We start from the raw sequence: 14426 nt of genomic DNA, 5'->3' as shown, positions 1-14426 counted from the left end.
GTTTGAGAGAAACGTGTCATTCTGCATTTTGACATTGTGCAGACTCCATAACAAAGGAAAATGGCAAGAAGTTAATATTTCAGTTGAGAATTTACAGTTTATTACGTTAAGCATATTTTGCAACTTGACAGGATTGGCTGCTTTTTGCATGGCAGCATGTATTCATAAGCACCACAGGAAATAAAAAGTACTCAAAGTTAGACAAGTCAAACAATTAAAAAATAGATGCTTCTCATATCAGCAGGCTAATTTGTAAGACTAAACAGTCAACGGTCTTCCCCTGAAGTCATACCTCAACCCCAACACATATTAAAACATTAAAATGCTGTTCAATTAAGATAATTGATCAAAAAAGAGGCACTTAATCAATACAGTTCCTGAATTATATGGCTTTTGTAAGAAAAGGCTTAAAGGAAGTAAAATATATATATATATGGCTCAAAGGAACAACATAGAAACATACATAAACATAAAAATTACTGGCATAAACAGTGTTTTCTTTCATGATAGAAAAATGCACATACAGTAGTTTATTTCATAGCTATTAACTATTTTATACACTTAGGAGGTTAATTTGAACATATCTGCATAGGTGACTACATTGTGCAATAAATACTGATTGTCCTATGCTGTTGCATAAGCATGATAAGTTTCTTTGTTTTGGTCAAGTCAACCCTGTTTACTTTGTTACATTATAGCACTTACAGTATACATGCAGTAATAGGACGGTGCCACACGTAGACAAATAGCAGTGTTTGAATCAGTAGTCTGATGTGCAGTGTTCTGCAGTGCAAGTCATAATAAGAAGGCAGTGTGTTTAATCACATACTGTCAGGTGACAGTGAGCGAGGCACTGGGATTACAGGCAGTAGTAAATGACTTAAAACTTTTTTCCTCTGGACACATCCATAATTATTTCAGAGCGTGCTGTCTAGCGTGTTGTAGTTATCTTTGAAGTTCTTCAGCTCCAGGAAGTTCCTGGGCCTCTTACTGCGCTGCTGCGCTGCAGATGTGAGGTAGGTGGTTTGGGTGGGGGACGAGGAGCAGGAGGAAGGGCTGCTGGGCTCGGTGGTGCCGGTAAGGTCTCTGGCTGCAGTCTGGTGGTGGTGGCTCAGTGTGCTGCCGCGAGACTTCACGCTGAAACAACAGAACAGAAAAGCAGATTGCTTACTGCGCAACTGACATTCCGTGCTGGGATTAACACAAACTCTGGGAAGAATCTGAGTGGGGGAAGGCTGTGCTTCCTTACATAGCAGCTAGCTCAGTTAGAGCTTCCTGGTACTTGATGAACTCTGCTTCTCCAAAAGCCTGAGGACACAAACAGGTAGAACATCAGAGAAAACTGAATCTATCGTGTCGTACTTGGTCCTCAACGTTACAGACAGAAATTCACTTTAGTTTTTATAAGAGAGATTTGCACAAAATGCTTCTATGACAGCACTTTGTGAATGTATTTCATCATGACTGCTGCACAACTCCAAATAGATTGAAGAAATGATCAGAACACCTCAAAGAAGTCACAATGCTTTACATTTGATTAAAACTAACACACTAGGAAGAAAACAAAGGTTTGGCTTTTGGAGAACTATGAGAAAACTTTTGTTTCACAAAGAGTGATTGTGGATGAGAACCAAGTGCATTATGTGCACATTTAACAAGACATGATGTGTGTAGTTGTCACACTTTTTATCATCACTATGGCAACATTTTCAAATATCTATTACCCACTGGTTTCAAAGTTTTATACTGAAAAAAATATTTGTAAAATTTAAGATTTTGGATGGTTATTTATTTGGTTTATTTTTTTTCATTTTAGTCTTGAAAATACAAGAACTTGAACATAACTTTATATTTTGGTCTGACATTTTTAAAATTTGAATGTTATAATCAATTACAGAGTACTTCTATATCATTTTTACATTTTTTTTAAACTTATTTTAACTTGCAGAAAAATATGTTGAAGTAGTTCTTACTCAAGTAAAATTTTTACATACTTTACCCACCACTGCATTCAACCGTAAATCTTCTGACTGATAAAAGTACAATGATTATATCAGGAAGAATGTAAAACATGAAACGTTTCTCCATGTCTTTTCTATAAATTTAGACAAAATACTTATCATTTGGTTCCTGTTGTAGCAAAACATACTGCATGATATTATTGATGGTAACACAATTCAGATTAACGTAGTCGATGAGAGAAACTGCTGACCTCGGCCCCATGGCGTGCTTTGTTGTAACCATCTAACACTGTGTCTATCAGAGAGCTCTGCTTGTCTCTAAACATGCTGTGGGAATTTTGCAGCTGCAGCAGCCAGGTCCGAAATCTTTTTCCCGTCACAGCGCTGGGTGTCCCACCCAGTTCACGGAAAGGAAAATCTAAAGAAATCAAAGGAAATATATGGATGTAGGAGATGGGATTATTTCTCTTGCAATTACAGAAAAGCGATACTACCAGTGTCCCGGACAGCATCAAGTGCTTTCATCCTGTACAGATAGTCATCAGAACCTATAAACATAAACACACAAAACACATTTCTATCAGTGGTATGATTCCTGATGGTTGCAGTGCTTATGTGCAGGCTCTGTACACTCTGACCAGACTGTCGTCTCTGTGTTAGTCGGTCATCCGCTGGGGACAACAGACGGGGCTCATAGTGGATTTTCTGGACCTCGCACAATTTGGCTTCAATTACTTGTTTCAGCTCCTACAAGACCAACAAAACACATTCAGCTGGTAGATTAACAACTAAAATACTTTGCAGGATCAAACTTATGATGTGTGTGTGCGTGCGTGTGTGTGTTCCACCTTTGGAGCATTGTGGCCAATGGGAACATGTGGTCCTCTTCGAGACTTAATGGCAAAGTGCATAATTTGTCTTTTTATAAAGATGAACAGCAAAACAAATACCTAAACACAAAGCAGAAGAATAAAATAGTCTTTTTAAACTCCTCTTACACAATACTTGGCCAGAACATTAGAACCATCTGTCCACCTTGTTGACAGTTGAACAGGTTTGTCCTGCTGGGACACAGAAACTATGGACTTTCCTGTTGTTGATGTGAGCAGCTGACCCTATTAGTCTGTCTGTGGTAATGAGAGTTTCCCAGCAGAAAACTGCCTCATAACAAGACTCTTTGCTTTATTTAGAAGAGATGTCTTTATGAAAAAAAAAAAATATTCTAAGTTATCTTGGTTTGTTTTTCTTTTTCCTTTCAAATACAGAATTTTGAGCCAGTTATTTGTATTATAAGTTTTACTTTCAGGAGGTAATTTACTTAAACTGAAGTGGTATTACACTCTGCAACAGAAATTGAATAACTGATATTGACTAAAGACGGACATTGAACAAGCAAATGAAGCAACATTGATGGCAAAGCATGGGCCAAATGCCAGTATGATAAAACACGGTTTTAAAAGAAAATTGTTAAAATATTACACTGCTCCTATGGTTAAAGTCATTCCAATGAGATGCAACAATTTTCCCTGGCTGCATTAATGTATGTAGTAAGCTTTTCTTATTGAAAATCAAAATCTGCTAGATTAGAAATACTTTCTGCAGCGAAAAACAGCCTTTAGTTTGTTGTGCAAACTAAAGAGGATTCAGTTAACAAGTCACAAGCTCCATGTTTGCTAAGCAGCTGACTGAAGTAGTGGTAACAGATTCGGTATAAATCAATACATCTGGATCATGTTCATTTTTCCAATCAGACCTTTTAGAGCCAGATGTGTCCAATCTGGTTAAAACTTAAACAAACTTGCAGAAATTATGAAACTCACCAAAATGCCGTAAGTCAAAACAAGAAACACGTTCACTTTTGAGGCTCCATATTTATCTTTATCCATGATTCAAATCTGTTTCTCTTCAGATGAAGCAGCTAAAAATTGTCTCTCAGTAAATTAATACTTTTATCTTCATTCGACCTGAGGCTTCCCTTAGGTTTCCGCTTAAAAAATACATTATAAAATGTCTAAAAAAGTGACAAACATCAGGAAGGTTCGGGTCGCTACACTCCCCGTCTTCTTTGTTGACTTCCGCAATAGTCACGTGACTGACGTTGTACCGTAAAGAGAAAGATTCTGCCAGAAAATCCAGTGGGACGGCGTAATTTGTTGTCGTGACAGGCCTCAGTGGAACGCACGAAAACATGCAAATACTAAAGTTTTATTTTATTTTTCTGTTCTGTTTTAACCATTAAACAGTCTTCCTTCAGTTCAACCTTATAAGAAGAGACACATAGTTGATGTTACCATCATACAATAACTTCCAATTACGTATTGACAGAACTCAATGTAATTTTCACATGTGGTGGAACATCAATGTCAACAGCCGCTGAAAGTAACTAAAAAAGTTACTTCTGATGTAACTTCGTTACTTTCCAAATCAAGTAATAAACAGTAATTTGATTAAAGTTACTTTTCAAAGTAACTATGCCATTACTGTTTATATCTAATGTGAAACACTAATATACCAGATCACGAATTCCCACAGTTTCACGTGACTCCATTGATACTGAAATGTCTCGCACATCTTTTTGGCTCAAAGAAAGTGCCACTCACAATGTGGCTCTGACATATGATTTGTTCCAGTCCAACATTCTGTCTGTGACTTCTGCTGTCACCTGCTGGCAGTTTTACTTCACTGAAGAAATGTCTTCCAAGTTTAAGAAATAGACAAATCACATTCAAAGGACTGAAATCTTTTTGGAAACATTAAGAAACCCTTTTTGTGTGTCATATTGTGAAAAGGTTTCATCTAATTTTCTATCATTCACTGCTTTGCCTTTTATTCTCCATGTTCCCTTGCTGTTTTGCTCTTTGTTGCTCAAAGAGCCAATTCCAGTCCTTATGACATTTACAGAGTCCTACACCATAAATCAAAAAATCTATTTAGAGCAGCGGTGGCGCTGAGAAAGGCAGACCTTCATTTGCATCCATCTGCAGACACACTGAGGGTCTTTCTTCTGTCATGAACAAGTGTGGGTGTCTGTGGAGTTGTGTTTGAGTTATTTAGCCCCACTCACACACTTTTCCCAGAACAGAAAGGCACCAGCCCTTACATCTGTACTGCGCGTCTTTCACTGAGAAAATAAGACTAACAGGTTTCTTGAAATTACCGAGTTTAATTCAGCTTAGTTTGACAGGCTGTAGCAGAAATCAAGCCTTCTCATATTTAGAGCAGCAGCAACCACAGTTTCCTTTGTTTAGACAGAAGACAAAGCGAGAAGCAGGTGCATGCAAAACAGCAGTTGTAGGAGGTTGACACATCCCAAGTCTACAACAAATCCTGTAAGTACATTTAATAATAAATTTATCTGAGTTTCGTCTTTGGTTCTGTAGAAAACATGTGTGCTCACTAGCCTACTAACTGGATTTTAATAAGCTGCAAAGTAGTACTTTTTATCTTATCAACATTGCTCTGCCTTAGCTTTTCAACCAATATGTCTGTTATGTAGAAGCCATGACATCAGAGTTACAAATAAAATATTAATATTTTCTGTTGGTTCCTTCGGCTCAGGTTAAGAGTACTCTGCTAATAAGAGTTGTCATATATTGACTCCAGTTTTGTTCGCATTGTGTCGAGGTGGATGTAATTATCATCGTCTTGTGGGAAATGCCAATCATGTGCATTTCACACAAGTATCACAACTTCTTTCTCTGGAAGCTAAAATGCTGATGTCACGTTTCATAGGTTGAAGGTGTCTAAAGAATGTGTAGAGCCTACATAAACATAACAAACCTAACTGCATTGGTTGGTAGATGTGTGCACAAACAGTCTTTTGAAAAAGTATTTCCCCCTTAAAGATTGTTTGCACAGTTTGCTCTTCTTTGTCAAGTGTACAAAGAGTAGAGGAGAGATCAAATAGACACAGAATAGAAATATCCTTTATTGCCCCACAATTTCTGTGGAACACCAGCAAAGTGACAGATACATGTTTTAAATCATCAGTCTAATTATTAATTGGTTGAATTGTTGATCTGCAGAAAGAAGAAGTCCTTTAAATATAACTTCCCTGACTGCATTAAGCAGGCTAATATTTTTCTTACAATTTAAACAAATTCAGTAACAGGTTAAAAACAAAGATAAATTGATATGTTTCCATGTGGATTAATTTAGAAAACCTCTTATAAAGCTCTGGGGCTCTAGCAAGAATCATTATCCACAAAGTCATATTTTCCCAGAAAGTATCAGACACTGCTTGATGCTTGATGTTTGAGTCAGGCTGTTTTTGGTGAATAGATGTTTAAAGCATTTGTCACACCAGTCGTTTTTGCCTGGCAAAATATTTTGGCTAAGATAATCACACAGACTGAACCTGAATTTAAGAACAGTCTTTCTGTGGATGGTTCCAATAACACATTTTAGTATTTGTTGTGGCCTAGTTAAAGTCTGGACTTAAATCCAATTGCAATCCTGTAGTGTGAAACTGGTTGCTATGCTTAAAAACTTTCCAATGTGACTAAACAATCAATTCCTCAGCAACCGGTTGGCACATAACACAAAGGGCTGATGGCAGTATTTACCGCCAAGGGTGCAGAACCAATTATCAAGGTTAGAAGATCAATTTCGTTTGGTTGTCTTAGTTCCCTCAATTGAGAAACAAATTGTTTGTTGATGGCAAGGTTCATTTACATAACTTGTGGAATTCAGAAGAAATGTGCAATGGAGCAAATGCATTTGGACTTCTCTGCAGAGGACTACACTCTGCAGTCAGGAATGCTACTCTGCTAGGGGTGGAAAACAATGGCAAAGTGGGAGGAGACAGAATGACAGAGAGAGAAGCTGAGAGGAAACCAGAGAGCCAAGACAGGAAGACAAACCAGTGTAGCAGGTTTGCATCACTGTATGCCGTCCATCATGCAAAGCGAATAGAAGAGCGACAAAGAGAAAAAGAGAGGAGTTAGGTGCTGATGTCACCACTGAGCCCTGTCCACAACGACCAACATGATGGCTTGGGATGTGATCAGAGGACACGTTTTGTGAAGGTACGGTTAGTGTTTATGTAAATAAGCAGTTTTCTTTCTTTGTATTAATGCAGGTTTAAAGTTTTATCCCAGGGTACACAGATGGGAGGCTTGGGAAGCCTGCAGCACAGGTGTTTCTGTAAGCCGACACTCGGACTCTTCTACACTGGAAAGCACCACTGAAGGCTATTATTAAGAAAATACATACTGTTATATAGACTTAAAATGCTTCAAACCATACAAGTTATGGTGCTTTGGGTTTTTAGAGTTTATATTTGAATAATTTATTGGATTTTTTTCTTGTCAGTCATGACTTTGGGATAGTTTCACCTGCTGGAAATGCCTGTTATGTTGCTGCTGTATACTCAGGTCAATGAAAGGACATTGTCTGACAGCAATATTATCTTTCTCTCAGTGGCCTGTATGGAAATTAAGGTGGCTTTGTCATTGTCTGTTGTTACGATGTCTGCTTAGTATATCTGAATCCACCAACACAAGATTTTTCAATTAGTTTGGCTGTCTCACTCAGACCGATACGCACTGCATAGAGACTGGTGTTGTGGTGGTGATTTAAAAGCATTGTTTTTAGCTGAGCAGGATTGCTGTAAGGTGAGTTTTTCCAGTTTAGCCAACGAGTTGTCTTGAGCTTGTTGCTTGTATAAACAGATATCATGGTGTGTGTCGAAAGCAGAGAGCTGGTCAGGGTTTAGGTGTTTTTATTTTACTTTGAGGAGAATGTCATGAAGACAATAAAATATTGTAATATTAGATGACTGAAAAGTTCAAAGTGTGTTTAGTTTTTTTTATATTTTCCTACCAGTTAATATAGTTTTTTTTTTACAGTGGCCTGCAAAAATACCCATACAACTTTAATACGTATGCAATTTCACACATTATAGTTTTGTTGAAATACTAACATAAAGTTTCCACATTATTCCACATAGGGAAGTGGAAGTAAAAAAAAAAAGATGTTATTTTGTTTTCTTCACAAATTTGAATCAAAATATTTTGGCCAGCACAGGAATTAATGTGTTTTTAATAATTTTTTGCTTTTGCGGTACATTTCTTCCAACTCTACACACAAAAAATACGTCAAGTTGTTCGCAAAATAGCTCAAATTTAGTTATACTTCAAAGAGAGAGACTGTAACAGTAGTTTTTAAGTTTGTCACAGATTTCCTGTTGGATTTAAATCTGGACGTTGATTAGGCCATTCTTACAAAGGAATATGATTAGATCTAAACCATTCTATGATAACTCTGGTTGTATTATGCTCCTGTAACCAAAATACAACTTCCTTTCAGTAGCCCTGTATTTAGCTCCATATATCTTTGACTAGTTTTTGTCATCCTGCTGAAGAACAGCTTCCCCATCTTCATTCTTCCTGCCACACAGTTTTTAACACAGGCTTTGGTCTTCTGACTCTTTCATAAAGGAAAAGCTGTGTTAGATGTGCTCCTTGGTCGTAATGATGCTATTTGCTGACTGTTTTTAACAAGACTCTGACATCTTAGTAGTCTCTATTTATGCTCCAATCAAATTATACATACACAGACGCTCATTATTAATACGGTAACTGGTGCAGGCTCTTGCTGAATTGTATTTATGGGTTGTAAAATAGGATGCAATTGCTCACCAAGCATTTTCCATTTTCATTCATAAAAAATGGAAATGTAAAGAAATTGAGACATTTCCCTTCTCCTTCCCAGATATTTACTAGTTTAGGTGGCCTGTCACATCAAATTCTATGTATTTTATTGGAATGACACTTTCCAAAACATACATTTCAAAGTGTCATTTTCTATTACAAAAAGCAATATGTTTGCCACTTTAATTGTTCTCTAGTAAAGTATTTCTGTTACATCCTAAATATATTGGTCACTGTAAGCCTGTTTGACTGTTTCTGCTCTAGTCGTCAAAATGTATTATGAACACTAAACACTGAACACTAAAACTTTACCTTTTTATATTTGGCAGGTCCTGGAAGTATGTAACTGAAGCTGAGAATTGAAATTTGAAGTGTCCGAGAACAAATTCAGAAGAAGAACCAAAGAAGACGATCTAATAGTCAACCACAATTAGAGATACTTCCAGAGTATTTTTGTTTGTTTTTTTTTTTTGCAAAAGTCCTTCAAAAAGACTGGGATCTGTCAAACACTAACTTCTACTTTTTTTCTTTTTGAGAAACACAATTTCATAAAAAAAAAATTCTTTATTAACTCTCAAACAATGGACTTGCTCCCACCTTCAACAAGTGAAAATATCCCAGAGAGGACTGGTACACGATTCACTGTCCGCTCAGCTAACTCTCCTTCATACAGTCTCACTCGTAGGTCAGGGGTAAGGAAGCGACCGACAGCTGAGAATGCTGATGACACCGATTGTTCAAACACAAAAAAGGACTTGGGTTTTGTCTACCAGAAAGACATCAACCAGAATGATACAGTCAAGAGAAACCCCCAAGAGAATGGGACTGTTGTTGGAGGAAGCCTGGCACTCCATGGCTTGGATAGGACAGAGGAAAGGGGAGGCAACCTACCAAGCAGAAGTATGAGCTTAGACTGGAGATCAAAGCCAAGATGTCTACCTAGGACTACCACAGATGGCGAACCAAAATTGCTTGTTAAAACAGAAGCAAGAGATTTTGAGGAACAAAGGACAAAAATTGAGAATATACCAAGAGGTGGGACTTCTTCCTTAAGTCCATGTTACTTTGAAGACAATCGTTCTGTAAATAACAAAGACTTTGCAAACAGAGTCAGAAATGCCAACACACTGCCTGTCAGATTTAAGACCGGGTCTGGGCCTGCCTTGGGGCTCGACTGTCCGTCAGGGCCCCAACGTGGGAAGAGCATCAAAGAACGCATACAGAAACTCTTTGAATCTGCTGGTGATACAACAGTTGGGGGAACCTTTCCCAGGCGGTTCTCATTGTGTGACGACTACAGTCCGGTGAGAAAAGCCGCAACCATCTGGGCTCCAAAGGAAGCAAATTCTCAAAACTCTGAGACGTTAGCTTCTTTTGAGACAGTCAAACTCAAAGAGAGATCAACAGAGACACATAGGCAAGAAGAGTTAGGTAGAAAGTATTTAGAGGGAGATGGTTACAGGAGGGAGACAATAGAAGTGGGCACAAAGTCCTTGGATAGAGCTAGGAGCAGGAACACAGTCGCAGGTCGAATTAGGTCTGCCAGGGCTTGTGCTGGCATGGCACAGTACCAAACATATGAAGGATCTATACATGCACAGAGAACGTACAACCAAGAAGACAAAAAAACAGACATGACTGAAGTAAGTAAAGCCCAGAAGGGCAGCAAAGAAAGAGATGAAGGAACAAAACAACAAAGTAAACCCAGGAGTGGAATTGCAGATGATGTTTTTCATGCAAATCCAAGTGAGGGCATCTTGCCATCATCAGAGTGGAAAAAACTTCCAGAGAGTCTGTCGGCCTCCTCTTCAGCCAGCGTGAGAAATAAGATAAATCAATTTGAAGCTCTGACACAGAGAGCAGCAAACGACGTCCAGATCCCAAGGCGAACTTTGTCTGTACAGGCACAGCCCTGCTCACGCCAAGAAGGGGTTAAGAAGAGTGGGTCCGCAAATTACATAGGTGAGCGAAGCTGTAAGTGGGAGACAGAGACAGATGGAAGCAGTGAAAAAAGGACGATGTTTGCATCAGAGAAGTCTTTATCACTGGTTGACTTTGGATTCAAATCAAGAATGTCAGAGACAGATTCAAGTAATGTATTAGACAGAAGGAAAAACAACAATTTATCCAAAGATTTAGGTCAATATTACAGCCACAAGAAAACTTTCCACATCCCTCTTAATGAAGGAGCGCAACAGCACAACAAATCTCTTTTCTCCGAGGACTCAAACTTGAGAGACACTGTGACATTCACACATACATCAGACATACAGCCAAGGCCACAGCAGCAAATTTCTTCACCAGTCAGTGATGATGAAAAGACTCCAACAAACATCCCTCTGAACACCTCACCTTTTCCTTCACCTGTCCAAGAACCAGAGGATTTCTTTCCCATTGCAGAGACCACAAGTCTTCATGTCACTGGGCAAGAAGACAAAGCTAAAGATACAGACTCCTTCGATCTCCCTCCTGACAATTCTTACCAAAACAACTCGTCGGATGTCTTCTATTCAAATGTAAAAGCAGAATTACCTAAAGGGAGGAAACAGTTGTTGGATCTGAATGCATGGATAGCCAGCCTGGACCCAGAGTATAAAAACTGGAACAAATACATGGGGGAGTGTGAGGATGATGATGGAAGCACACAGAAGGACGATGATTCAACCGACTCCGACTCTGGGGATTCCTCAGCAACCATTACCAGCAACATGAGCCAGTCAGAAAACAGGAGTTTTAGCCTCAGGTAGCTTATGCTTGAATTATTGGATTTCTTATTTCATGAAAGTTGTAGTTAAAGTGACTTGTGTTTGTTTTTCTCTCTCACTCCGGCTGTATCAGTCTTTCAAACTTGTGCCACTTCTCTGGTACTGACGTCGAATCAGATAATGACGAGGACGATTGGCAGAGACCAGGTCGACGATCTGCCTCAATAAGCTCAGATGTCTCTGCCTTTTCCTGTGTCTCTCTGCTTCCCAGTGATGAGCTCGACAAGCTGGTGGAGGAGGTCAAGAACCTAGGGGATGAAACATTACAGGTACAGACGTTGAACAATTTTTCTATTATCTTTTTACGTCAGTGTTTTAAACAAATGATAACTGGAAAAAAACTGTGTTTGTATCCAACTGCAGTAATTAAGGCTAAAGAATCATCTATTTCTTAGGGGGTGAGAGCTGAACTATTTCCATCTATTACTCTCATATAGGAAACATTTGGTCTTCTCAAGGTCTCGTGTATTTCAGGAAGAAAAGGTGAAACTATTGTTTCACATTTGTTTGTTTCCAACCAAACTACCTTTGTCTCTGTAGTAAAAAGCTCTGAATGCTAAACTGATCCATCTGCATTCCAGTAGCATGTGCAAGGCCTGCATGCAGAGCTTGTGTGAGTGTGTGAATGTAGTCTGAGGCGTGTGATGTTCAGACAGTTCATTCAAGTTATGATACAGAATAACATTTTCTTGATAGACTCTACATTTCAATTTTACCATTTTCTTCAGAACTTCTTATGTTTTTGGAATGAAATGTTTTATGGCACTAATCTTTTTTCTGTTTTTTGTCTGTCACGCAGGACTACGATGATGTGAATGTAGTGGTTCTGCACAAGGAGGTGGGAGTAGGACTTGGGTTCAGTCTGGCAGGAGGTGTAGACCAAAACAAACCTGTCACTGTGAGAACACTACCCTAACCCCATTTCTTTTTCTCCCATGTTAAATGTTAAAACATTTTATGTCTTCATTTTTCTGCTGTCTCATTATGTTGCTTTCAGGTTCACAAGGTCTTTAACTCAGGTGTTGCAGCCCAGGAGGGTTCGATTCGTGAGGGAGACCATGTTTTGTCCATTAACGGCACTGCTTTTTCAAAATGTTCTCACTGGGAGGCTCAGAGGACCCTCAGAAGGGCAAAGCTTCGAGAGATGGCAGTGGTGGTGTTGAGGAAAGGTGACCTGAGTCAGTCAGAGACTCAGTATGAGGCAGGTGAGAGGCGATGCTTTACAAAGAGTCTAAACATGCGAGTCTTTGACATTGGAACTTAAAGTAAGTCCAACGTGTGTGAATTTTTACACCTTAAAGGCCAGCGTGTGTGCATCCAGCTCGAGAAGAACAGAAGAGATCTGGGTTTCAGCCTGATGGGAGGTGTAGGGTCCAATCTAGGGAACAGACCACTCACCGTTCAGAATATCTTCCTGGGTAAGAACATCAAAAAACTATTTGTACCATTTATGCGGGATAGACCAATATAACTTATTAAATGAAAACTATCAGCAAGTTCCTCAATTTCATCACACCATATTACATTACATTATACTTTATTACATTATGTTACATTATATTTGATGACTTAATCTAATGTTAGATTTGGTGGTCTGCATCATTTAAGTGTGGCTGAAAAGCAAGAAAGTAATCACATCTGAGGACATAAATATGTCCTTAAACTTAAAGTGTAAGAGCAGAGACTTAAGCAAAAGTTAATTTTCACTTTTTAATCATCAGGACGCAAATTAATCTGTCAGTAGTTTTCTCCAACAATCACACCATTTGTTTTTCCAGTTTTATGTTTGTCAAAATATTGGGTGTGTTGGAAGTATTTGGTTTTCTTTCTTTTGTGCTGTGCAACAGTAGATATGTGGCTGTGAAAATGTTAATGATTTAGAAGTGTGCCCTGTATGTGTAATACAGAAGATAATATGTGATTTTCTGTTCAGCTTTAATTGAAAATATTAAATAGACAAACTGAGTCCCAGGCCTTTTTGCTTGCAGCATGAGCTAAGTTAGTAAGGCTTTAAAAAAAACAACTTTTAATTGACATCTTCCTGTTAAAATATTTTTTCCTGCATCTTTTGAAAAACCACTGTCATAAAACTGTATTTAAAGGTTTTTGTTTGTTTGTTTTCAGATGGTCCTGTTGACAAGATTTTCCCTGGTGATGAGATTTTAGAAATTCAAGGTTTCAGCGTGGAGGGGAAGAGACGTCTGGAAGTGTGGAATTTCATCAAAACTCTTGCCTCCGGGCCTGTGGAGGTGGTGCTACGACGCCCGCTTAAAGTTACGCAATCATGAGGACAGTGCCGATGCTTCACCTTGTTCACAATTTAAAGAATGTGGACCAACCAGAAACTCTGTGCAATTGACGGCTTTGCATCCTGCCATGGAAAATAACTTTTGACAATGAAACTGTCTGAACTTTGAATGTGTTGAACAAACAGTCATGATGACAAACGTCATCATGATAGTATGAGCAAAGGACGCCTGAAACCAGGTCAAAGGTGTACATTTTTCTCATTATGTGTTGCCATGTAAATCTACCTCAAGGCCTGAGTTGTTTAGAGTAATGAATTGTATCCATGTGTTATAAAACCAACCAACATTTAAAAAGAGAAAATGTTGTCATTATGTAAAAATCTGGCACTTAATGTATTTTACACAAAGTGTTTTATTGTGAATAACTGCTTGTACTTTGATGTATTTTTAATAAATACCAATATTTTCATTAAATTAAGTATTCTTACTCTTATAAGAGAGAGAGGAATATTAACCTGCTTTAGTTTGATTGACATATGGGTTTATGTTTGTAACACAATTATAATTTTAAAATGCTTATGAAATATTTCTTTTGACTTAATTTTTTAGGGTTTGTTAAAGGGAGAAAACGATACTTTAAAAAAAAGTACTTTATATTTTTCTACCACACACTTTTGTAGTATTCTTGTCTATTTCTTTTTAACACCGTTTCAGTTGCTGTCTGTTTAAGACATCAGAGAAGCAGTCAAGAGGCTCATGGCATCTCTGGAAGAGCTGTAGAGTTCAACAACTCAGGTG

The 14426-nt window shown here is 38.3% G+C and overlaps 2 protein-coding genes across 4 annotated transcripts; one reads left to right on the top strand and one right to left on the bottom strand.

Annotated features, from left to right (window-relative positions):
• Nucleotides 1–77: 77 nt before the first annotated feature.
• On the bottom strand, nt 78–4026 carry cunh1orf43 (chromosome unknown C1orf43 homolog). Of its 2 annotated transcripts, XM_055048200.1 has the most exons (7): nt 3782–4026; nt 2810–2911; nt 2600–2708; nt 2456–2509; nt 2213–2379; nt 1250–1308; nt 78–1137 (listed from the first exon to the last, which is right to left on the bottom strand). In XM_055048200.1, the coding sequence occupies exons 1-7, from the start codon at nt 3845–3847 to the stop codon at nt 918–920; spliced, it is 777 nt and encodes a 258-aa protein (XP_054904175.1). In that variant the 5' UTR covers nt 3848–4026; the 3' UTR covers nt 78–917. The 2 variants fall into 2 exon arrangements, with proteins under 2 accessions (XP_054904175.1, XP_054904174.1); XM_055048199.1 differs by having other exon boundaries at nt 2456–2708.
• A 1189-nt stretch (nt 4027–5215) lies between these two features.
• si:dkey-92i15.4 (uncharacterized) lies at nt 5216–14102 on the top strand. 2 transcript variants are annotated; one of them, XM_055048126.1, is made up of 7 exons: nt 5216–5290; nt 8944–11357; nt 11453–11648; nt 12179–12277; nt 12377–12584; nt 12681–12797; nt 13504–14102. In XM_055048126.1, the coding sequence occupies exons 2-7, from the start codon at nt 9196–9198 to the stop codon at nt 13665–13667; spliced, it is 2946 nt and encodes a 981-aa protein (XP_054904101.1). In that variant the 5' UTR covers nt 5216–5290; nt 8944–9195; the 3' UTR covers nt 13668–14102. The 2 variants fall into 2 exon arrangements, with proteins under 2 accessions (XP_054904101.1, XP_054904100.1); XM_055048125.1 differs by lacking the exon at nt 5216–5290 and adding an exon at nt 6697–6988.
• Nucleotides 14103–14426: the final 324 nt, after the last annotated feature.

Source organism: Poeciliopsis prolifica, unplaced genomic scaffold (genome assembly GCF_027474105.1).
Source record: "Poeciliopsis prolifica strain line A6 unplaced genomic scaffold, Auburn_PproV2 SCAFFOLD026, whole genome shotgun sequence".
NCBI lineage: Eukaryota > Metazoa > Chordata > Actinopteri > Cyprinodontiformes > Poeciliidae > Poeciliopsis > Poeciliopsis prolifica.
This window is presented reverse-complemented; position numbering and strand designations above follow the sequence as displayed.